Source organism: Centropristis striata, chromosome 11 (genome assembly GCF_030273125.1).
Source record: "Centropristis striata isolate RG_2023a ecotype Rhode Island chromosome 11, C.striata_1.0, whole genome shotgun sequence".
In the NCBI taxonomy this organism is placed as follows: Eukaryota; Metazoa; Chordata; class Actinopteri; order Perciformes; family Serranidae; genus Centropristis; species Centropristis striata.
This window is the reverse complement of record NC_081527.1, coordinates 14,083,833-14,106,913: the sequence shown is the minus strand read 5'-3', so window position 1 is coordinate 14,106,913 and position 23,081 is coordinate 14,083,833. Positions and strand designations below refer to the sequence as shown.

At 39.9% G+C, this 23,081-nt stretch overlaps 1 protein-coding gene across 1 annotated transcript in view; it reads right to left on the bottom strand.

Moving 5' to 3' along the window:
• Positions 1-2,340: 2,340 nt before the first annotated feature.
• LOC131979807 (protein unc-13 homolog A-like) overlaps positions 2,341-23,081 on the bottom strand; it is a 39,415-nt gene continuing 18,674 nt past the window's right edge. The window contains exons 14-42 of the mRNA XM_059343849.1: positions 23,008-23,013; positions 22,835-22,909; positions 22,508-22,727; positions 21,577-21,804; positions 21,173-21,314; positions 20,754-20,923; positions 20,464-20,579; positions 18,798-18,961; positions 18,428-18,581; positions 18,075-18,143; positions 17,760-17,849; positions 17,068-17,202; positions 16,798-16,925; positions 16,065-16,150; positions 15,776-15,902; positions 15,590-15,686; positions 13,529-13,672; positions 13,335-13,412; positions 12,302-12,379; positions 12,133-12,221; positions 11,897-12,040; positions 11,007-11,130; positions 10,318-10,374; positions 10,131-10,211; positions 9,409-9,556; positions 8,882-8,938; positions 7,990-8,076; positions 7,729-7,885; positions 2,341-6,206 (exon numbers count right to left, since the gene is read on the bottom strand). Of these exons, the coding sequence (XP_059199832.1) occupies positions 5,918-6,206; positions 7,729-7,885; positions 7,990-8,076; positions 8,882-8,938; positions 9,409-9,556; positions 10,131-10,211; positions 10,318-10,374; positions 11,007-11,130; positions 11,897-12,040; positions 12,133-12,221; positions 12,302-12,379; positions 13,335-13,412; positions 13,529-13,672; positions 15,590-15,686; positions 15,776-15,902; positions 16,065-16,150; positions 16,798-16,925; positions 17,068-17,202; positions 17,760-17,849; positions 18,075-18,143; positions 18,428-18,581; positions 18,798-18,961; positions 20,464-20,579; positions 20,754-20,923; positions 21,173-21,314; positions 21,577-21,804; positions 22,508-22,727; positions 22,835-22,909; positions 23,008-23,013 (3,540 nt within the window). The 3' untranslated portion in view covers positions 2,341-5,917. The remainder of the gene's footprint in view (positions 6,207-7,728; positions 7,886-7,989; positions 8,077-8,881; positions 8,939-9,408; positions 9,557-10,130; positions 10,212-10,317; positions 10,375-11,006; positions 11,131-11,896; positions 12,041-12,132; positions 12,222-12,301; positions 12,380-13,334; positions 13,413-13,528; positions 13,673-15,589; positions 15,687-15,775; positions 15,903-16,064; positions 16,151-16,797; positions 16,926-17,067; positions 17,203-17,759; positions 17,850-18,074; positions 18,144-18,427; positions 18,582-18,797; positions 18,962-20,463; positions 20,580-20,753; positions 20,924-21,172; positions 21,315-21,576; positions 21,805-22,507; positions 22,728-22,834; positions 22,910-23,007; positions 23,014-23,081) is intronic.

Here is a 23,081-nt window from a genome sequence, read left to right as displayed (position 1 = left end):
TGAATAATAATGTCCCCGAAATCTGCAGTTCAGACGTGTTTGTCTGTAAATCTCAGACCAGACAGTTAATTCTTTAGAAAATCAATAGAGCATTGGGATGGGCCTGGATCTAACACTTTAGATTTACCTTGAGCTTTAGAAGGAAAGTAATGTTTCAGATGTGGTGCTGAAATGATTAGTGGACAGAATATTAAACCATTTAATTCATGTGTCCCTTATTGAGCAAAAGTGTTTTTTTTCCCATGCAACGTAGAGCTTCTAAAGTGTGAAGATGTGCAGCTTTTCTCTGTTTTATTTAATTAATTAAATACCATGCAGACTAAAGGAGAGTTAAAATGTCAGGTTGGATTCTGGGAATTTGTAGTTGAAGTCTCACTATTCTGACATTTTAGAAATTAAAATTGAGCTGAAACAAACAGAGCACAGAGGATTAATTGGGACTGACTTTAAGAGTTGGGTTTCTTTTAGGCAAAATGCTGCCTCTCACATTTTCAAATTTGCTTTTTTCCCCATTTTAGTAAACTACATATTTTTAAACTGTTGATTTTTATCCTGTGTATTGTTTTAGACCGAGCAGTTGTTTATTTATATTATAAGAAAGCATTCTTTTTACATTACATGTCATTTAGCTGACGCTTTTGTCCAAAGCGACTTACAATAAGAATAACTTTTACCCACTAGTGTTCTTTTATCTAACTAAACACACAAAAAACACAAATATTGAGATTCATATAAAGTGAGATGCATTTTTTAAGCCATGTTCCATTAGAAAAGGGATCATAGGGTTAAAAAAAAAAAAGCTATTTGAAAATGTGTGTCATGTTTCACTATCTTATCAACCTTATCTTATCATTGTTTAATTGAACAGTGAAAATAATTATTGGCAGAAATTCGTAATGTTTGAAGTTTTAATTTAGTTTATTTCTTTCACTGGGCTTTTATAATGAAGAGAATGTCTTTTTTTGTTCAGGAAAACTGCAACTGAGGTTTTTTTTCTTTCGTCAACTATGGAGAAGGAGCTTAAACATCTGGTTCAACTTGTGTAAAGTGGTATTGTGTGATTCTCCCCTCCCCCTCCACAGAGGTCAGAGGTCACCTGGAGAACAGACTGAGCGCTCACTGAAGTGGAAGCTGGTTGTTCCAGCTGAAGGTTTGTGTCAATATATAAAACACCCCGTTGTCTTCGTCAAGAGGGAACAGCATCTGTTGACACACTTTTGAAATTTACTAATTTTCACAAGTTCTTGCTTTGCAGGCCTCTATCAGTGGCACACTTTTCACTTTCTGTTGTATTTCTGTGGCATCATTAACGTTAAAATAATCTAACCAGTAGCAAATAAAAGGTTACAGATTTAGCTAGAGATGGACAAATATGTTTGAAAGTACAGAAGTGCTTTTTTGAACTTAAGTGATTATTTAAGCTGTGCATTTGTACCAGGCTCGTCACAGAGTAGCACATTGTTAAAATGCTTTAGTTACAAAACTGAAACAACCAATAGAAACAGTTTTGACACTTAATTCAAACAAGAACCAAAAAACACATATATATATGTATATATGTATGTATATTTATGTAAGCATAATTTTAGTTTCCTGAAGACAGGACTCATTTTAACTGCTTAATATACTGTTATGTGGTTTAATTAAAAGAAAACATGCATAATCACTTTAAATTTATCATGTTTTATGTTAAATCTCCTGGAAAGCTGTCAGCTAAATGCAGCGGAGTAAATAGTACGATATTTGCCTCAAAATGTAGTAGGAGTATAGAAGTAGAATATAAAAGTTACATACGTGTAGTACCTCAAAATTGTACATAAATACAGTACTTGAGTGAATGTACTTAGTTACATTCCACCACTGCATTTGACCCAACTTACGTGGTTATGAAATCATAAGGCAGCTAATTCGACAGGAATTAGCTGCCTTATGACATTAACTAGAAGTAACACACTTATATCTGTCTAACACAGTTATATAATGCATTTTCAGTTATGATTCTGATATACTTATGTATATATATATGTACATATATATATATATAAAATATATATATTTATATATATATATGACACATCGCTATGTTATTATTATTACTATTATTATATACATATAGTGTTGCTACCATTACTTGCTGCCATTACTCTTATTACTATATACTGTGATATACTACTATACTCTATCTATCTATCTATGCTCTGTGGCAACCAGCTCATCTCTTCTATATCAGACATATGTATTCTGAGATTTAATGATTGCATAAACACATTCCCACACACACAAATTTAAAGTGCAGTGGTGTGATTCTCTTGCAGCTCAGGCTGAATAATAAAGCAGACGTTTAGATCGTGACACAAATGTCCTTTTAATAGGAAGCAGATCACAATCAGGCTGCATTCCAGTTCCACTTCATCCTCATTAAAGAACAATCAATAATGATAAGAAACAAATTAGAAACATCCTCAGTAGAAAATAATTCTCTCATGCGAGTTCTGTGTTCACATTCATATTGGTTACAGATGACGTATTCACAAGCCTGTTTGAAAAACAAAAGAACATTGATGACTTATCGTTACATAGCATTGGAAAGTAAAAACAAGGGAAATAAAAAGTCACATCAAAGAGACACGTGCTGGCACGATAAAGTTTCCCATCATGCAATTGTAAGTTGATTCTATTCACAGGGTGGGCGTCATTGGTCTCCACGGAGTTGTGTCGGCGTGCATGCATGCATGTGTGTCATCTTACATGTGCCCTTTTGTGCTTGAGCAGAGATCGGTGTGTAGATGTGTGTGTGTAGGTGTGTGTCGTCAGTGCGTGTGTGTGCAGTGGTGTGTGCAGTGGTGTGTTTGTGTGCGTACATACATGAAGCAGGCAACCAACGAGCCCCAAACTGGATGTTACATATATATATATATATATATTTATATTTTGTTGATTTTTCAGCTACAACCTGACATATCAAGTTTTGTCTTGAGCCCTGGGATTACTTATTCAACACATAAAAACAATGTAACTGCACTGAGTGTTTAATGGGACGGAAAGCTCCTATTAAAAGGCAAATTCACCCAAAATGATCCATTTTGTTTCAAGGACAAGTGTGCAGGATTTAGTGGCATCTAGTGGTGAGGTTGCAGATTGCAACCAACTGGATACCTCCTCTTTTTTCTGTCTCTTTTTTTTTGTTTTGTTTTACACAACTCCTCCATTTCCAAGCTTGTGGAGAACTTACAGTGGCTTTCAGATAACGATGTGGAAACCAGAGTTTGATTTGACTTCTGATATGAAGCTCATTTGAAGCTCACCAAAACAAGATTCTTAGGCTACATCCACACTACAAGTACTAAAATGGTCTCCATCCTCATTAGCGTCTACAAAACTGATCATTTCACAACTTTAAACATGTGTTTAAAACAGGGAGCTTTATATTTTGGCATAAGAAAGTGTAGAAAAAACAACATATACGGTTGTATGACTGCGAGGAATTGCTGCTATTTGTGCAATCTGCAGTTTTCAAACTGAAATGGTGTCTTCAGCATTTCCCCTAACCCCTAAAATTACTGTTTTGGGGGTTAGGAAACTGAAGTATTGTGGCGCTAGATGTAAACGTAGCAAAATATAAGTGTGGATGTAAACCTAGTTGTGGTGATTCTACAGTCATGAAAAACACAATTATGAATATAATATTCTGTTCCAGCCAATAGATCCTTCTAAGACCTGCACACTGCTCCTGTGAGTAAAATTTGAACGCCTAAATTAAAGGCATGAGTCGGCGTCCCCCAGCTAGTCGTAGTTTCGGATTTAACTGATTGTAGACTGAAGGCTTTGCTGAGGATAAATAACATTCAGAAGCTTTGTTTTCTTTTTGGTAGAATTCAACAGTATTCATTAAAGACAACATGTGACAGGCCAGCAGTGACAGTCTGGAGTAGCTCCACACAGCGACAGGAAAACCTCACTGTCACTGACATAATTTCACAAAGAGACTACAAGACGAGCTGGACTACGACTGTGAGTGTTTGCTCACCTTTTTGCAGTGAAAGGTAAAGGGGTTCATTAACGCACATGACAGGACTGAATTAATACAAACATAAATGCTTGGCGGTGACTCGAATGGCTTCTTTCTTTGAAATAAAAATAAAAATACATAAGTTCTGGTTCGTGCAAATTTGGTCCTAAAGGCAAATAGAAATTCAAGGACAAAACACTTTCCTTCTTTTCCAAAAGGTGAGAAAAAGCTTCCAACAGGAATGGGGATTTTATGAGTCCATAAATAAAATACAATTTAAAAAAGAATCATAAATTTCCCATTCCTTTGATCCAGATATTGCAGTTGGTGCTCCTGTATTTATATTGACAGCGCATACATTTAGGGTATATAGATACAATATATTGCTCACAATCTCAGAGCCCATTTTGCCAACCCACACACTCACACACACCTTTACACACATGCACGCACACGTTAACAAAAGACACAGCAGTGTTCACAGGGGCGTTTGTTCTTCATAAAAACCACGAGGTTCAGTGAACTTACAAACAAACCACTATTGCCTTAAAGAGATGGGTTTAAGTGTGCAGGCGATCAGGAGGAAAGTGTCCTTCAGCATCGCGGGTCCTTTGGGCTTCATCCTCCAGTGTCATCAAAGACTCTCTGACTCGGAGCGGGTCTGCAGTGTGGCGCTGTTTCTATGGCAGAGCAGGTAGACGAGGGGGGCACGTGGGGAAACCTTGTGGTCAATTTGCCAACAGAAGCGTGGACAGCATGTATTAGTGCGTAAACTGACATCCCAGTCCACCGATCCTGTAGCCCTTTTTGGAGTTAACGTGCACTCTAGGGGTGTGGATGTGTTAGACACTGGGGTTTTGCTTCATTTGTTGTGATGTGAAGCAAGAAAAGTTTTGTTTTTTTATGTGGCCTTCGTCTCTATTAACACATTAGGCTCAGCATGTTTTCCACTCTCTCTGTGATTTAGTTAGTCTGCTCGTAATTATAAAACCTTTTTTTACCGGGTTATATATGCACCATGCTCACACAGGTAAAATATTGGAGGCACCCATCTTTTATGTGGGAGGAGGGACGGGTGGTCATGGTTACAGCAAAGTGAATCACAGTGTTCCTGGGGTCAACATGCAGGACGTTAGTACATTACAGGACAGACTAGCAGTGACGTTGCCCCTGGACACTGATCTAAGGTCAGTGTTTTTTTTAAATATCTATTTGGATTTTGGGGCAATAAATGGAGCTGATCTTAGATCTGTGCCTGAACTCCAACCTACACAACACATCACACCGTGGGAAGGCTAAGCAGAGCGAACAACGAGGACGAGAGAGGTCGAGGAGGAGGAGGAGGAGGAGGAGGGGGGTCGGGAGAAAGACGGACGGACTGGAAGAACGACACACAGTCAGGCAGGCAAGCAGACGGACAGACGGACGGACGGACAGAGCATAGCTATAGGCAAGGATGCTCTCCTGAAGACACAGAGAAGCAAAAGTGCAAAGTGGTCGTCCTCAAACTGTTCACATTGTTTTAGTTGTTCTGCTTTGCATTATATAACATCTAAATGTACAGCGTATAAAAGGTGTGATGTGTTCTGGGAGAGATTGAGTGAGGGGTCGAGTGCTTGCGAATAATGTGAGGCTAACCCTAAACTGAGAGCTTTGAGTTGAGCTGTTGAAATATTCAAAACTAAATATGAACGTCTTTAAACATGTTCCTCCATGTTTGCATTGATAACATTGCAATGTAAATGTTGCATAATGTATGCAGATATATGTACAATAGAGCATTTTCATGTGTGTGCTTGTGTATTGCACATGGTCGTCTATCTATGCAGGTGTGACTATATGTGTGCATATAATACTATGTCTCTGGTGTTCTTGTGCACACGCGTGTCCTTGCTCTCTCCGCCTCCCTCAGCTGCGGCCCTCCTCAGCTGAGCGCTGGTCAGACTTGAGCTTGACGAACTCCTTCGCCACGTCGTCGTTGTTGCGCTGAGAGAGAATGCGCAGCACCGTCAGGCCCGTCTCGTCCATGTGGACGCGTCTCCCCAGCGGCATCCAGCAGGTCATGCTGCCCTTGCTGGCTATGTCCTTCACCTGCACCAGGGCCATGCCCACAGTGCGGTCCTCTCTGGCAAAGCAGTAGTCCTTCACACACACCTGCAGCTCGTAGCTCTCTGGACCAACTTCAGTGCCCAAGGAGCTGAAACAACACAGAATCACATCCATGTTATACTTCACGTCTGTGTGTTTTATTCACTTTGTGAAGCAATTTAAATGTATTAGCGTCACTGTATCTCACATCGGACAGCTTTTCGCTAACATTCTATCAAAATTTTACATTAACTACTAATATGAATGATCATGTTATGTTTCCAATTAATTAAGTGATATGAAACTAGAGTATAACTTCTTATCTTTCAAACCGTATATCATTTTACCCGTGCACGTTAGCTTTGGTTTTACCAGAGTCTGCAAAAGGATGCTAACACCAGTGAATTAGCCATGTGGTATCTGTATCCCACATCGGACACTTGCATCTCCTCGCTGTAAAACAAAGGGGGGCTGCTGATTTTTTGGGGGGAAATTGAATGTTTCTGGGTGAGTCAAATAAATATCACCGTTATAAACCATCGTTATCATTATATTTTAAGATCTTCACCTAAGTGTCGCCCAACCGTTCATACTGCTTTCTCTCATCAGATTTACTTTCGTATTGTAATTGGACATGTTAACCTCCATGGACATAAATTAAATTTCACACGTAGATTGTTAAATATGTATAAATCAATTATACCTACACTGGTGGTAGTAATCGTTTTCATGAAACACCGGAAAGTGCAGCATTGCAGATGTAAGCAGATGTGTGTGTATGATCAGGAATAAAAGGGCCGAACAATGTCCGATGTGGGATACATTTACTATGATTGGTTTGTATGTGTGAACAGATTGTATTGTAACTTAACAACTGAGACCTTCAACGACTTTCTTGGTTGCCTGCTTATAGGACTTGCTGAGAGAAATCCAAAGGTGGTAATGTTTAGATGGATGAGTTCCTTGCAGTAGCTAATGTTAGCTGAGAAATCCAACACAAAGTCCACATACGCACAAAGCAAAAGGTTTTTTCTATTGAAGGGTTTGTGACCAAACAGGAATGTGACTGTCAACAGGGGAAAGCCAGGGTCAGCATCAGCAGGGCATTCATTCATGGAGGAACCTTTATTTGTTTTTGGCGATTTATTGTTGTTTTTTGCCCTTTTTCCTGCTTGATTGCTCTCTAACATTACCACAAGCAAAATACTATCTCCATAGTTGGCTAGCTCACAAAATTACTTTACCAGCTAATGTGATCCATGATACTGATGTATGTAAAGTGGGGCCAGTGTGGAAGTGTCTTAAACCTGTATTGTTTCTAATGGCCAGCAGAGGGCGACTCCACTTGTTGCAAAAAGAAGTCAGATTGTATAATCATCTATGAGAAAATGACCCTACTTCTCACTTTAATCATTACCTCAGTTAACATTTTCCTCATGAGTTTATGGCCTCACACACGTTCAAGTCTATTTCAATACATCATGATACTGGAAACTGATCAAGTTGATAAAATGTCATGTTCAGTGGTTGTGTGAATTTTTGCATGTTGTCCTGTTAGTTTACTCAACTTATCATGTAAAACTAAAGGAAAATTAAGAATGAGGATGATCAAATCCAGCAGAAATACTCACAACTGGAAGCTCTCATTGAACTTGGGTGACCAGCTGTTGTTCTTGGACTTGGTGGCAAATTTCCTCTTCTTGTCGCTGAGGTGTGGGCCGATGATGTAGACCTCGACGAAGGGCCTGAAGCCCTGGGCCTTCCATTTCAGGTCATTAGCAGCCACCACTGGAGGATGAACGTAGGTTCGGTTAAAGACAGAAAGTAGGAGAGGACAACAAAACTTGTGATAGTGGTGCAGTCTGCTCTACTTCCTTTTTTTTATTTTTTACCTTTGACATTGATCTTGTGCTCTCCATTAGGTTGGGGTAAAATGTCCACACCCATGACCACCTCTCCAACTGCATCCACTCCAGATGCTGCAAAGACACATTCAGTAATTACTCAGTTGAATGCGTGCACATTTCTCTTAGGTTGGCCAAAACTGGTATTTTCTGCTGTCCCCAATGTGGCACAGCTGAGATATATGACTTGAAGAATTGGGGTGCATAAGCAGATTGTGAACTATATTTAAACATGCAGAAACTACACACACAGACTGGTGCTTTGTGATAATAAGATGAGCAGGACTTGGCTGGGTAAAGCAGCTTTTGCGCCAGCTCTATTGCTGAGCAAATGGCAAACTGTAACACAGTAATGGCTGGTAATTCGTTCTTAACTCTCTTTTCACACTGAAGGGAAAAGAAAAAAAGGAGCCGAATATTAAAAGAAATCCTAACTGCAACACAAAAATGTGGAGATAAGCTCCTTTTTTCATCAGCTGACACAATCTGCACTCAACTTGTTCTTTTATTCATCGTGTCTTGCACACCCCATTCATCTCAAGTCACTGCAGTTTTTATATTCAAGCTCTCACCTGGTCCGCTGATTATCTTTCTGGTTGCACTCTACATATATAACAAACTTCATCTACCACAAATATATAGTCTTATGCACGAGTCATGCTTTTTTTCTCTCAGCTGATAAAAAGGAGTTTAAACTGGAAAGTAAAAACGCGGAAAAAACAAGAAGAAGCAGAGTGCCGAGGGCCAACATGGCTCACTGTCCTGAGTTATATTTGGTTTCTGCCAGTTTGATCACACAGATGTCTGAGCACAAGTCTGAGCTGCTGCAGGTTGCTGGGGGGGACATGCAGACTTTACGTAACACATTGCTGACACATACGTTTCTCTGGCGGTGTGTCTTCGTTTGCCGTGCACCTGAGCCCTTTCCCTCCGTGGACTAAGAGGAGACAAAAAAGACTGCATTAGAGGATGGCAAGTGTCCATTAGTACAATAGGTGTAAAGCATGTATGCAGCCTTTTAAATAGGGCAAATAAAACTGTTACGGCTGATGGAATACATACTAAGACAACTATAGTGTCCTTGAGAAAGACAGTTAAAAGTATTTATCATTCCTCTTTTCTGCTTATCTAAAATCCACCATTTAAAGTTGTTCTGTGTATAACTGAAACCAGTATTTGCTGGTGTTGTCACTGTAATTCACTGAAGCAATGAATTAAACATTTTCTTCAAACACTGTAAGCGAATGATTCTTTTTAATCTCATAATCCCATTTTAATTCCATAAACTGTAATTACAGTAAGAATAAGAAGTGGAGCTCTTTGAGGGTAACTGAAAGCATTTTTGTGTGAAATTGTTTGAACCCACTGTGTGAATGTGTGTGTGTGTTGTTGCGTTTGAAGTCGTACCCTGAGCGCTCTGTGAGAGGACAAACTTCCTGATTAGCTTGTCTGTGGCCTGGGTGTACAGAGACAAGGCATAGCGCAGAGACTGCAGGTCTGGACTCTTTTCTAAGAACGTCTTCTTCAGGCCCACACCACCGGCATGGAAGTATTGCTGCGTAAAACAGATGTAACATGACACACGTATTATAGATGGGGAGACAGCAAGTGGACAGGCAGAAAGACAGACAGTAGGACACGGAAAGCTCTAAGTGTAACAACTTTGCAACTCGAACAACTCTGCACTGATGTACACTTAACAAAATGTTTATGATGTTCAAAGTTAGGCATTCTAATGAGTCCACTGGCTGCAAAAATATCTGAGTCTGAGAAAATGACCCTAACTCTCACTTGATTTTTATCTCAGTAAACATTTTCTTCAATACAGCATGATGTTAATTTTTTGTAAATTATGGCCCCATTTAGAGTAAAACAGATTATAAAGCAGGATTTGCTTTAGGGTAGGGTACTGCGTAAATTTAAATAGCTGTGAACTTGTGAAATGTATTTGTATTCAGAAATTAACAAAAGACAGAAACGTTTTTATTTAATGTGAAGCCATAGACCCACAGACACAAATACTTTGTAATTCAGTGTTTTTTTTAATGTTAAACAAACCTAGACCAAACTAAAATATCTTAAAATTAAAAATTTAAAGTACTAGGTTCCCTGTCAGCTGTTTTGTTTACCTTAATAGTATCCAGCGCCAGCTCGATCACTGCACACTGTTTAGGAGTTAGAGCTTTGGCCTCCTCTCGCCCCATGTGCTCCTGCAGAACAGATCAAACAAAGGAGTCAGTCATAACCACAGTTATTACTAAAATTGGGTCTATATTTTCGTAATTATTTTTTATTTCTGCCTTCTATTTTCATCACCTTGAGCTTGGAAAGCTGTCCCAACTCCTTAGCAGCGTTGAAGATCATCTGAGTGCCCTGTCATGGAGACATTGACAGACGAGTCAGTAGAGAGAGGAGAGAAACAAAAGGCTGGTGTTTGAAAGATATGCAGTGGAGTGAGAGGTGAGATCTGAGAAGGTTTAGTGAGGAAGGACAGCTGCAGATACAAGAAATGAGTTTGAAGAGTGAGGGGGAACAGAGTAACATCTGCAACTTCTATACTAATAAATCTTTTAAATAAACATTCAGAGTAAACAAGTTACAACTTGGGAGAGAAAGAAGGTTTTAGTGCTTTGGTGTTCAGTCAGTCAGTATTGCAGGGACTCATGGGCAGAAAATGTTGCCTCTGGTGTACCGTGCTGCTGTTTCTATCAGGTTTGATGCACTGATATCCACAAAGACTACACAGTGTGGTGTTGAAGCTCCTGTTAAAATACAAAGTGTTTTTTCATGCTAACAGAGTCAGTACACACACACACACACATACACACACATACTTACAATAACCTAAGAAAGGAAGGAAGGGAGAGAGAATGGGGTAATGGCAGGATAGATGGGTTAATGTACAATCGCAATGGAACAAAGTAATGAAAGGCACTGAAATTCAGAAGCAGAGAAGAAGAAAAAGGTGAAGAAAACAGGCGTGAATGTCTCTTTTTATTGCATACCGTCTGGTCAGTGAGTGTTGGAAGAACAATTGTTTTCTCCATTGTGTTCATCACTAGTTTCCACAGCTCCTTCAGCACTCTCTTCAGGACAGTTTTCTCACAGATCTTAGCAAACAGCGACAGGCTGAAACACAAAAACACACAATCTCTCAACTGAAAGCCAGCACTAAAACATTTCATTTATTTGTGGAATGTGTGCCTGTTGAGGCCATGTTAACATTCAGACAGGTATGAACAATGTATAACTCACTTGTAAGACCTGATGAGAACTTAAGGAAAAGTACACATTTAAAAAAATAATCTGGATAAAAAAATCTCACAAAATCTGATCAAAGAAAGTATGAGAGAATTTGTCTCCTCTCGTTCATAATCATCGCCGCCATGTGCATGAACACATCGACAAGAAACACAGCAAGCTATGTTCCATTTCGGCATCTCCTTCTTTATTGTTTACGTTTGACGCGTTTCCCGTGTTAAATCCACAACGATCAAAAACCATACGTCACCTCCGGAGTCTCACAAATCCCTCTAGGCGTGTTACAATAATGGAAACGCGCCTAATGTTATTAATATTCTAAATATTTTGAATCATTTTAAAAATTATTATTATTTTTTAATATATTAGTCCCTTCTATTTTACTGATTTTTTTTTTATTTAAAATTTTTGTTGAAGTCTCATATCATCTTTTCATATCATGTTTGTTTATGTGTTTATATGGAGAAGAAGCACAGCAAATAACAAGTTTTGTTATCTTTGAAAATTATAATTCACAGCATTTAAAACAAGAGACTAACCAAGACCAAGAATCTGAGCAAACATCCAGTGCTAACTTTGAAGACTTCAATCAATTCTTAAAGAGTATTAATGTTGGATAACCAGCTGTACTTACTTGCTGTCCAGGAAGTCCATGATGGGCTGCAGGACGTTGTCGGCCTCCTGAACGACGCTGCCGTTGGCCGGGACGGTCTGACCTTTTACCTGGGCTAGGATGTCTCCCATTTGCCTGACATTGTCCTCAATCTGTGGCTGGAAACTGCATCGCCACACAAAAAGAACAACATGTTAACAGACTGTGGAGAAACTGGTTCCAGCATCTTTCAGCTGCACTCAAACAGACACACCCACCTGACAGCAAAGATGCGGCTGAGGTCGTCCATAACGCTGTTGAGTTTGTTCTGCAGCTCCTTGAGGAAGTCGCTGGCCTCCACATTTAGCTGCAAGAACACAAATAAGATTAAGAATACAAGTGTCATGTCATAAAACTACAACCACAACAGCGTGTATGGAAACTCACATCTTTGCCTCCCATGGCCTCAAACATCTTCTCCAACTGAACTCTGAGCTGCTGGATGTTATTGATGATGATACATGGCTGAGGGGAGAAAGAGAAAAATCATTACACACACACTTCTCTCTCCCTTTCCTCTGTCTGCTCCCAGCTTTTTATTGTAATCAATCACGGTTAGTCCTCCTAACTTTTTTTATTGCTTCTTTGGCGAAAATAACTCTTGGTGATACAGAGCAGGAGAAGCAGGAGTTTTCAGTAATTACTGCTCCTCTGGGGGCTCCAGGTCTCTCTGGGAGAGCAGCCCGCTTTTCCCTGAGCCGACACCACATTCTGCTAATTACACAGCCTTAATTCACTTTGAAACGCTGCAAACTGGGCACGGCTAGAACAGCAAAGAGCAGTTTATTGTGCTAGAATTAATCAGCCTGACCACATACACCAATGCTCTTGATGGAGCTCAGATTAAACTGTTAAATCAGTCACCACTGTTTATTCCACTGACACAAATTTGAATCTTGCCAAATCTTTACAAACTGTAATGTCTTGTAGTTGAAAGGGGAACATATTATTCTCATTTCTGGGTCGACACATATATTTTAGGTTTCTGATGTTGACATGCTTTAATAAAACACAATATCTTTCTTATACTGTTTGTCTGAATATACCTGTATTAACCTTCTGTCCACCTCCTGAAAAAGCCCAGTGTGCTCTGATTGGTCGATGTTTCCAGGTCTTCTGCATCAGCACTCTCTGTCTCTGCGCCATCATTGCAGCCAGGAAATGACTGTAACTGCACTGTAGATGCACTTTCTACCTATATATAGCATAGTTGTGACATCACAACCTTACAGGAGTCCTGATGTCCTGTTTAAAGGCAGAATTTCTGAATAAGGGCTGTGGGCATTTCTCTGTTGTTTAAGCATTTTGATGTTTCACAGTATTTATATAGCACCTAAATCTGCTTCATAAATAAATAAAAAAGACACGGAAACTTCACTTTTTACAATATGGGACCTTTAAAAACACCTCAAACACCTACCACTTTCTCCTTCTTGACATGATTCGGAAAGTCCTTTGCAATGATGTCGGCATAAGACAGCAGGACGTTGCCAATGGTCTGAGAGGAAAAAACAAAACAATGGAATGAGTGCACACTCACAGCGAGAAGTATATTGCATTAAGAGCGACTACTCGGGAAGACATTGTGTGAGAGCATCAGCAGGCGAGAGTCACCTTGGCGAATCTCTTCATGTAGTTGCCAACGATCTGAGGGTCAGGACACTCCAGTTTGCGGATGATTTCAAAGCTCTGATTGAGCTGAGAGAACACGTCCACCACAGAGCAGGAGAACAAAGCGTGCTCCGACGTGACCTGAAACTGCAGAACAAGAAGAAAAGGGGGGAAAGTGTTAGGAGCTATTTTGTGGTGCTGATGCTGCAGCATAGTGATCTTAGCACGGCTAACACTGGGGGGTTGGATTTCCCTGGAGGGCCACCCGAGGGAGAAGTTCACGGCTGTTGCACATCACGAACAACTGACCTCTCTTCAGCTGCAGGTGACTGTGATCAAAACACTTGTGAGGTGATTCCTTGTTTGGATGAGAGCGAGTGAGGTGATCAGAGGGTTATGATGAGGAGCAGGGCCCTCATGAACAGCTTGGCCATTAGTGAATAGTATTATGGTATGAGACTGGACCTGGGCACCGATGTTTCAGCTGACACAGGGATGCAGAAGCTGCCTCTGGCGACAGTAATTGGACCCAAAGGAGTCCTGACATATGAGCTGGGAATATCTTCAGCTGCTTTGTATCGACCGTCTTGCTGTGTGGATATGTAGACGTGAGTGAAGCTAAGTGTGCTATGTGTGTGTGTGTGTGTACTTCGACTTGTGCTGTAGCATCTACACTTATCCGCAGTGAAGTTTTTTTCCCTTTGCCGTTAGTATCGAGTCATTATTGATTGCCTTGAGGCCTTCAACGCGCTCTTCTCTGCCTGGAATGTGCTGAGTCGGGAGATGGAGTGAAATGCCTGAATTTGCATGAGAAATGCATGAATACATTTTTGGAGGGGAAAATGCTGCAAGTAAGAGGTTAAATGTAAGCTTTCATACTGTATTTTACTTCTGTCTCAGCAAAATACGATTGCTGAATTTTAGTCAAACTTTAGTCTCATATGACCTTTATTTTCTTTTTTTCTCATCTCCTTTTCCCTACATTTTTCTTACACCCTTTGCTGTAGAAAGCTGATATTTTTTGTTTAGAGAACAGTTAAGCAACTTGGGAAATAAGCTTGTTTTCTTTTGTTCCGACAGTTACTGGAAGCCAAGGTAAGGTAAGGTAAGGTTAGATAAGATAGGGTATGTACGGAATCTTTACTAGGGAAAGGAGATAATGCCATCCCATAACTCTGTGAGGCTCAGCATCAAAAGTGACGCACCACTTGGCCTTTCATGAAAATAAAAGATTGATAATCTATACAGTAGTAGATTTGTAGGCTGACACTAATTGGGATTAATGTGGATACATATGTGTGGACAGGAGGGTGAGCATAAGCAACAATTCTTAGTGTGACAACCATTTGGTCTAACTTTTTTGAATGGTAGCCTAAATCCAATTTTTTTGGTTTCATTTCCAACTTTCCAACCAAGTCGTTCACGTCATCATGTAGCCTGCATGAAACAACACAGGGTGAAGTATTTAGTTTAGCAGGGCATCTTCAGAACATCGTAGTTTCACATTCACTTTACCTGAAGTCAAGGAAAAGTAAGATTCTACGGACAGTAAACAGACTCCAGGAAGTAGCTGTAGGGCAGTCAGGTGCCACCTTTAAAACCAGTACAACCAGTAATACCAGTGTTGTTTTTACATTTCTTTGTATTGATTTAACAAACAAGAAAATACTGTTACATGTTAACTAGGTGCTTAAGAGGAGTGTAGGCACATTTTGTTGCCTTTAGATAGATTTTGCAAGCTGTTTTTCCCCTTGTCTTTATGCTAAGCTAAGTTAGCTGGCAGCTGATGGTAGTTTCAAACGTGAGATTGAGTGGTATCAATCTTCTCATCTAACCCTTTGGCTAGAATCAAATGAATACATTTCCCAAAACAACAAAATGACTTATTTAAATAAAAATCAGTACATTAAAACTACTTTAACATATATAACTACAGATTCAAAAACTAGGAGTTATTGGCTGTAGGCTTGTGGAGTTGTTTTATAGCACTTGCAGAAATGGTAGCAGCAGACTGTGGTTTTCTCACATCTTTGAGTATGGTAAGTAGGAAATGAAAGTAGTTACCCCGTCTTTTTTGTCCCTCTCCAGGGCTCCATGCAGAAAATCTCTGGACACTTCTTCATTCTCGTCCAACCACATGATGACGAATGGTTCAAACCAGCTGAAGAACAAGGAGCGAGCAGAGACAACATGAGTCTAGGTGCTACAGCGTTAAAGAAAAGGTGTGGATGCCATTTATAAGACACTTACGCTGGATATTCAGGTACATGCTTCTGGAAAGTGGGCAGCTCCTTGCAGTACTCGTTGTAGAGCCACTTCACCTTGAAGTGCAAGTTCATATAATCTGCGCTTTTACAGAGGCGGTTCTTCTCGTGCTCTGAATACCAAAGAGAAATAAAGAATGAGGAAAGTCCCACTTCACTTTTCTTTCTCTATTTTATATTTTAAACATGAAACACACACCTAGCACAAACTAATGGCCCCTCTTATTTCCAGCCCTGTGACCTCCCTCATCCTAACAACACACACAAACACCTACCCTCCATGGCGTATTTCATATCTTGTGCAAACATATTCCACATGACTTCTGCGCTGATCTTGCCCACATTCAGTTCCTGGGGAAACCTATAAAAGGGAGAACTCAGGCTTAAATCCAGCTCCAGTGATTGCACTCTATTATTTAACAACCCAGCATCATTTTTATGTAACTCCGTCAGTGTTTCATCTGTATATTCTTTAGCATATTTATATAAAAACTGGGGTAAGCAGTGTTTTTTGCATTATTGGTCAAAATTTTCACAATAACCATCCAGTGTATTGTTATCCAAGTGGTCTGAGAGAAAACTAGACTCCTACACCTCCTCATGGCTCTGTTTTCAAGGTCTAGAAAATTTAGTAAGTAGCAGGAGATCTGTTGCAGATGCACATGTACACAGTTATATGACTTTTTTTTATTTTTACATTGAACAGTGTGATGCATTTGTTTTTAGCTTTCAGTTGAATATTCTTAGATATTGTAACAAACTTTGCTTTACATTCAGAAGTGACAGGACACACCCGTGACTTCAAAACAAACAAAGGTTGTTTGTTTGACTGTTTGGCCTGTGTGAAGGCTCTGACACTCCCCTCCTCATATTTTTATTTAACAAATTCCTTACAGCTGTTACTTCATAAAGTCTAAAGCAGTTTTTCCTATGCCGGCCCTGAAAGTTCCAACACTGCCTCTGCATGTAAAATGAGAAATTAGGCCAATGCGATGTGCAAAGACTCACTGATTAAGGCAGGGAGTGTAGGAGTTTTTGTCTTCCTCTATGATGGAGACAATGAGGGTGATGAGTTTGGACCAGAAGTCCAGGTTTTTGGTGCTGGGACCCTGCTCATCTGGAGGGACCGCCTTCGACTGGAGACAAAAAGAGGTTATAGATTCATATTGTAACAGCTGCATCCATCAAGTGTCTCTTAGCAGTGGAGAGAACAGTGGCGGCTCAAAAAATCAGGAGTACTGCAATAGCTCCATAGTTTTGCTTTACACACACACTTACAGGGTCTGTCTGGTATTCCCTGTTGTAGAGGTCGTGGCAGTTGTTGAAAATGTACTCGTATGTGGAGTTGAGACAGGCTTTGACACAGTCCTTCACCACCTGGCTCGCCCTGGGGGGACTCTGCAGCTCCTGGACCTGAACACAAATGTTACACAACATATGGTTGAGTCCGATTCACCTCAAAGAGCCGTCAGACACACACATGGTCTCAGCAGGAGGTTATCTCAGTGGGAAATTAACCAAAAACTCACTGAGCTGCACACCATCTCACACACACATGCGCACACACGCGCACACACGCACACACACACACACACACACACACACATTCATGATAATAGCTTCAGTTTGGATAGGGTAATGTTAGACTCATTCTCTGTTTACGCCTAAGGCTACTCTCCAGAAAATACTGGAAATTTGTACCATGTTTTTTTTGGGGAGTTAAGTCCTAGAGAAAAGAAAAGAAAAGAAAAGAAAAGAAAAGAAAAGAAAAAAAGAGGATTAAATGAAAATACTAAAAGAGATAATAATAGAAAAGAAAAGATAGAAAGGATAGATAACAGTAAAAAAAGACAAAAAAGAAATGGAAAAGATAATAATAGACAAGAAAAGATAAGAATAGAAAAGAAAATATTAGAAAGGAAAAGATAAGAATAGAATAGATAAGAAGAGATCCTGTGAGTCATCCTTACCTTCATCCTGAAGAACGTGATGCTTGTCAAGAGATCAACTGTAGACTTGAGGTCTTGTAGTCTTTCAGGACTGCTGGCGGGGAAGTTATTCTGAAAACACATTCAAAAACACACAAGGAAACAGCACAAAATGTTCACTTGAGTTGAGGAGTTTTCTCTTTCATCTTATAGTAAGATAAAGTGAATACATATTAGCAGTGACCATATAAATACTCCCATACATGTAGACAGAAATAGCACAGACAGATGTGGATTGTAGCAGCAAGTAACGCAGAATCAAAGTGTTTATGACAGAAAGAAACAAAGCAGTCATACCCGGTACATGGACAGGTCGATCCTCAGGGAGTTGTGCAGCTGATCCAGCAGTTTCACAAACCTCTCCTTCTGAACAGGTACATAAAACGGAAGAAACCACTCAGTTAAACTCCACAGCTGAAAGATTATTTGTTAACTACACAAACCTGAGGCCAGATCTGTTGAGGCTCAGCTGATAGGACATTTGAAAGACGGGCAGGGCCACATTAAACTCACTTTCATCTACAGCCCGAGGGAACGAGTCATTTCTAAGGAGTTTTTTTTTTATAGCAGTATTCTAAAGTATAGCCTTTTTCAGTTGGAATATCAGGCCTCTTGTAGAATATAGTCACATATATGATGAAGGGACTCACGCCAAAGTTGGATGCAGCAAATCTGTCAGAGGCAGAAACATTATTGGAGGACTGGGTGGTGTGGGCATAGTAAGCGTTGATGTTGGCAAGCAGGGTGCTCATCACAGCTGGCACTCCTGGGCACATGTACTTAGATGACAAGCAGGCGAAGTGGCTGTGGGGTGGAAGCGGCAAAAAGAACATTCAGTACATTTACTGGCTCCTGATGCCAAGTATTGGAAAAAATATTTAAAAAAACGACATGTAGTCATTATCTAACTCTATAAAAATAAATGAAATAAAACCAATACTTCACACTCAGGATCTGATCTGTCTATTTTTTTTACTTTTCTAAGTTAAACATGTAATGAGTAATGGTTGAGGCACTGACGTCATGGCCTGGTAGATGGACTCCACGCCGTATCTCATGGCAAACTCGTCCACTATCTCCTGAGCCGTCTCCTCAAAATACACCTTCCAGGCATCGTCTCCTTTGGCATCAGGTATCTTTACGACGCCGCTGTTCTGCATCTCAGTCGTGTACTGGAACAAGTGCTGAACAAAGACAGAGAACATGTATGTTAAAAAAAAATCTCAGACAGATTGTAAAAAAAACGCCACATACAGCCCAAATCCTACGTAAACTTAGTGACATATTGTGCATAGTGAAACATAAAATGTAGTAAAATACTGCCTGTCTAGCTAAAAAAAACGTACTTGACCGGATTATTCTCTTTTTGATGATTTTCTAAACATACTGACATTCTGTGTGCAATTTTATTGTGGTATGATAGTTGATAATTGATTGTGGTTTTTGATTTCATGCTCAGAATTAAGTGCTACCAATGACTTCCTCCTGGGGACTGCAGATGCAAAAAAAAATAGCTTACAGCTATTTCTGAGCAATATATTTATTGTGCATTATCACTGACAAAAAATAATGAAGATAAAAGGGATTGTTTGGACTTTTGAAGTGATGTTGTATGAGGTCATTATCCGTAGTCAGAGTATTACCCACAGTAAATGCAGTCAGCACGCCCACTGTTTGGATAAGTACCTTATATAACCCCACTTTGGAAATGTGTGAGGCAGGAGTGGATTAGAGGAGGTTACCATCCTTTTTTTAAAGATATTTTTTTAAATTTTGTAGCCTGATTGCAGACTTTCCCGCAAATGTCTGCAACTGTTTTTTTTTGTATTTTTTAAATTATTTATTTTTCTTGTCTATTATCTGTATTATTAAATTTGTATTTCTGTACTGTTTGTAAATGTACTCGTCGTCACTGTAAGTGAGGGAAACCTCAGTGCCTTACGTGTTTAAATAAAGTGTTATATAAATTCCATGACATAGATGAATCCTAATCGGTTGACTCTGTCAGCATTGGTCTTGCAAGCTTCAGGGTTGTTTAAACCAGTAGGAGGTGTATTGAGCCATTTTCAACCCATGAAAAGCAGATTTTTTTATTCAGTTGGAAAGACATGTCAATATGAACACCAGCATTGGCGTTGTTCATAACAGTACAGTCATATAAATTAGTCTAGAGCTCACATTTAAGTGTGCAGTATGATCCATTAACTACTTACTTTCACATTGTTGTAAACAATGTCAAACTAAAATAAATCGGCTAAATCCAGACTTGAAAGTTTATCATTTGAACCCAGCTGGTTGCAAAAGCTGTTTCCCAGTTCTTCACCATAGAGGATAGTGACTCAAATATAGTCTATAGGAGTTCATGATTGTCTTATGTAATACTGTCCCTGCCTTTCCCATATCCAGGATGATTGACAAAAATGGCTCAATAGTTACAGACAATTACTAATGAATTCAACAGCTAAATCGTAAGCAATTTTGTTTTGTATAAGAAAAAGGCAAATTTCCTAGGTTATAAGAGCAGAAACAGAAAATTCACAAGGTGATTGATTGTGTTAATGTGAATTAAATTGACTGGAACTAATTAACTCAGAATGCTGCTCTTGCATATTTAATGTTACATTTCAAGTGCAAAAAATCACAACAACATTTGGAACATTTCCAACAGATGTCCGTTCAGACTGACCTCATGTAGACAGGTGTACTGGACGTGGTAAGGAGCAACCGTCTCCTCTCCTTTGATCTCCACACTTATGTGCATTCGGATTGCTCCTGACACAGCAGACTTATCGGTTCTCTTGTCTGTCAAATGAAAGTTAGATATACATGCTTCCTCAGTTGGCTGAAATCTGTTCAATCTACAAGAGACAAGCACTTCAATTATCTCTTTCTTGTTCTGTTATCTCTGTGTGACTTGCTGCTCTTCTCATCTGTCTCTAATTCTCCAATGTCTTTTCTCTTATCTCAAAAACTCACCCAGGTTGTACCAAACGTCCATCTCCCCGCTCAGAGTCCGGACTTCAATGATGGTTTGGCCAAGGAAGTCATCGCTCTCACGCTTGAACCTCTGTTTCACACGCGACTTGATGTCGTCATCCTCGTCCCACACGCGGACCTTGATGCGGTCAGATGAGTTGTGGCATTCACTGGATTGGGGAAAGACAGAAATTATTAGCATTTTTTTTTAAAGGAAAAACTTTAACCCTAATCCCAACCATACAAGTTTTTTTTTGCTTCTGGTGCATATTCGGCCTTTTTTAAAATCAGAGTTATACTTGTGATTGTTCTGCCATTCACGTTTTTCTGAGCTTATAACCTTGAATTTGAGAACCACACCGTCGCTTAGAGTGACATAAAATGACAGATAAGCATTTGAAACACTCCACTGTACTCACAAGTGGAAGTTTTCTTCCCAGACAGGGTTGAGGTTTCCATAGATGGTCTTGGTTCTCTTCTTGGTCTTCCCAACTTGAACAGTTACGTAAGGGTCACTGGAGCCTGTTTTGTCTTTTGCTTGCAGGCCCTGAGCACATACAACTGAGACAGAGGCAAGAGATACAGATACATTAAAACAAAGACCTGCAGCTGTCTGACTAATACTTACATTTTTAAGAAGATCTGGTAACACATTTTTTCTCTTTATCATTGTATGTGTTCAGTATAGTGAAGTTTTTTTAAAGTGTATTTCTCCGTCAATTCAATGTTTACTGTCACAGTATTTATGTAGCACATAGACCTGCTTTATAATCAAGAAAAACATAAAAATCTCACTTTTTATAATATGGGTCCTTAAACTCACCAGTGATGCTGATCTTTGCTGACCATTTGGACGTCCCATCAAGCACACTCTGCTTAATTTGTTTCATCTGTGCCCCATGCGTTGTTTTGTCGAGGGCGAACACTTCCAGGATTAGCTCAAAGATTTCTGGTTTGTTCCTCTCTCTGATTTTCATGCGGTCCTTCAGGACCATGATGATGTTCTGTGTTCGGTCCTCTGCCCCGTGCTTGGAGCTCTTCTCTGCAGCTCCTGATGAGAGAGATGAATGAAGGAAGGGATGCAGGAAGAACAGTGTAAAAATATATTCAAGGCAATATGGCGCACAGGCTCGCAGCTTATCTCATGTTTCCCTGCAATCCATCTCTTCAAAGCTGAGTAAAGATAGCATTGGATCAATTTTGAAAGTCTTTGACATTTCTTGGCCAGGGATAAACCCCAAACTCTTCCAATATTATGGTGGAAACTGTATCCACTAAACCACTGATCTGGTCAAGAAAAAGTTGATAGTGGGAGAGTAAAAGACCAACAGATGTTGCTGGCATCAAGATCTTATGATACTCTTTAGAGACAGCAGAAAGATAAATTATGCATTGCATAGATTGAATCCAAAATCAGAATGGGAACTGGATAAGTCACCCCATGTGGAGCTGAATTAGACAAAGCAGTATGGATGCAAAGGCTATGGGTAGAAGAGAGAGAGGAGGGGCAGGGATATGACAGCACATTACTCAGGAGATAAATTGGAAAGGAAGAGGGAGGAGAATGTGAGAGTGGATAGAGGACAAGAATAATGGGATGTCAATTGGGCAGAAGGATACAGAGGAGGAGCTAAAATAGGTATAGGGTTTGTGTGAATGGCTGGGTGTGTGTATACTGAAATAAAAATAGATGCATATTTTTAAAAGTGTGCTTTTGTGTAAACTTGTGAGTGTGTAGATGCTGTAATCCTTACTCTGCAGACAGTCGGCATTGAGCAGATCCTGGCACTTATCGTGGCATTTGACGCCACACTCAGAGCAGCGCATGCCTTGTCGGGCGATACCCCAAAGCAGCCCCTCGCATTCGTAGCAGTAGGTGGGGGTGGTGGCTGTCCACACCTCAAAATTGTGTGGAGTGGTGGAGGAGATCGGGTAGATCAGAGCTTGCAGGGTCTTTTTGTAAACATGACTTTTCTGAAAAGGGCAAGGAGGAGAGAAATGTGAGTTTGACACCAGCATTGATTAAAGGTGGGAACATCCTGAACAGAATTGTGAAGAAGAAGTGAGACGAGACAACCGACCAGCTCTTCATTGCCGAGAGTGGTGGAAGCCATGGCGGAGGTGATTCCAGCCTTACGCGAGTTCTGAACTAGAGACTTGAAGGAAAAGAGAAGAGTGTTAATGTTTGAATGTGAACTACACCGTGGACTTTAGATTCTTGTTTGATTTATTTAAAGGATAAACAAGCACTTACCATTGCCTGATGAGTCCAGGCAGCAATGAAACAGAGGAGATGTGTAAGAAAAATAGGAACATATTTTAGGAATT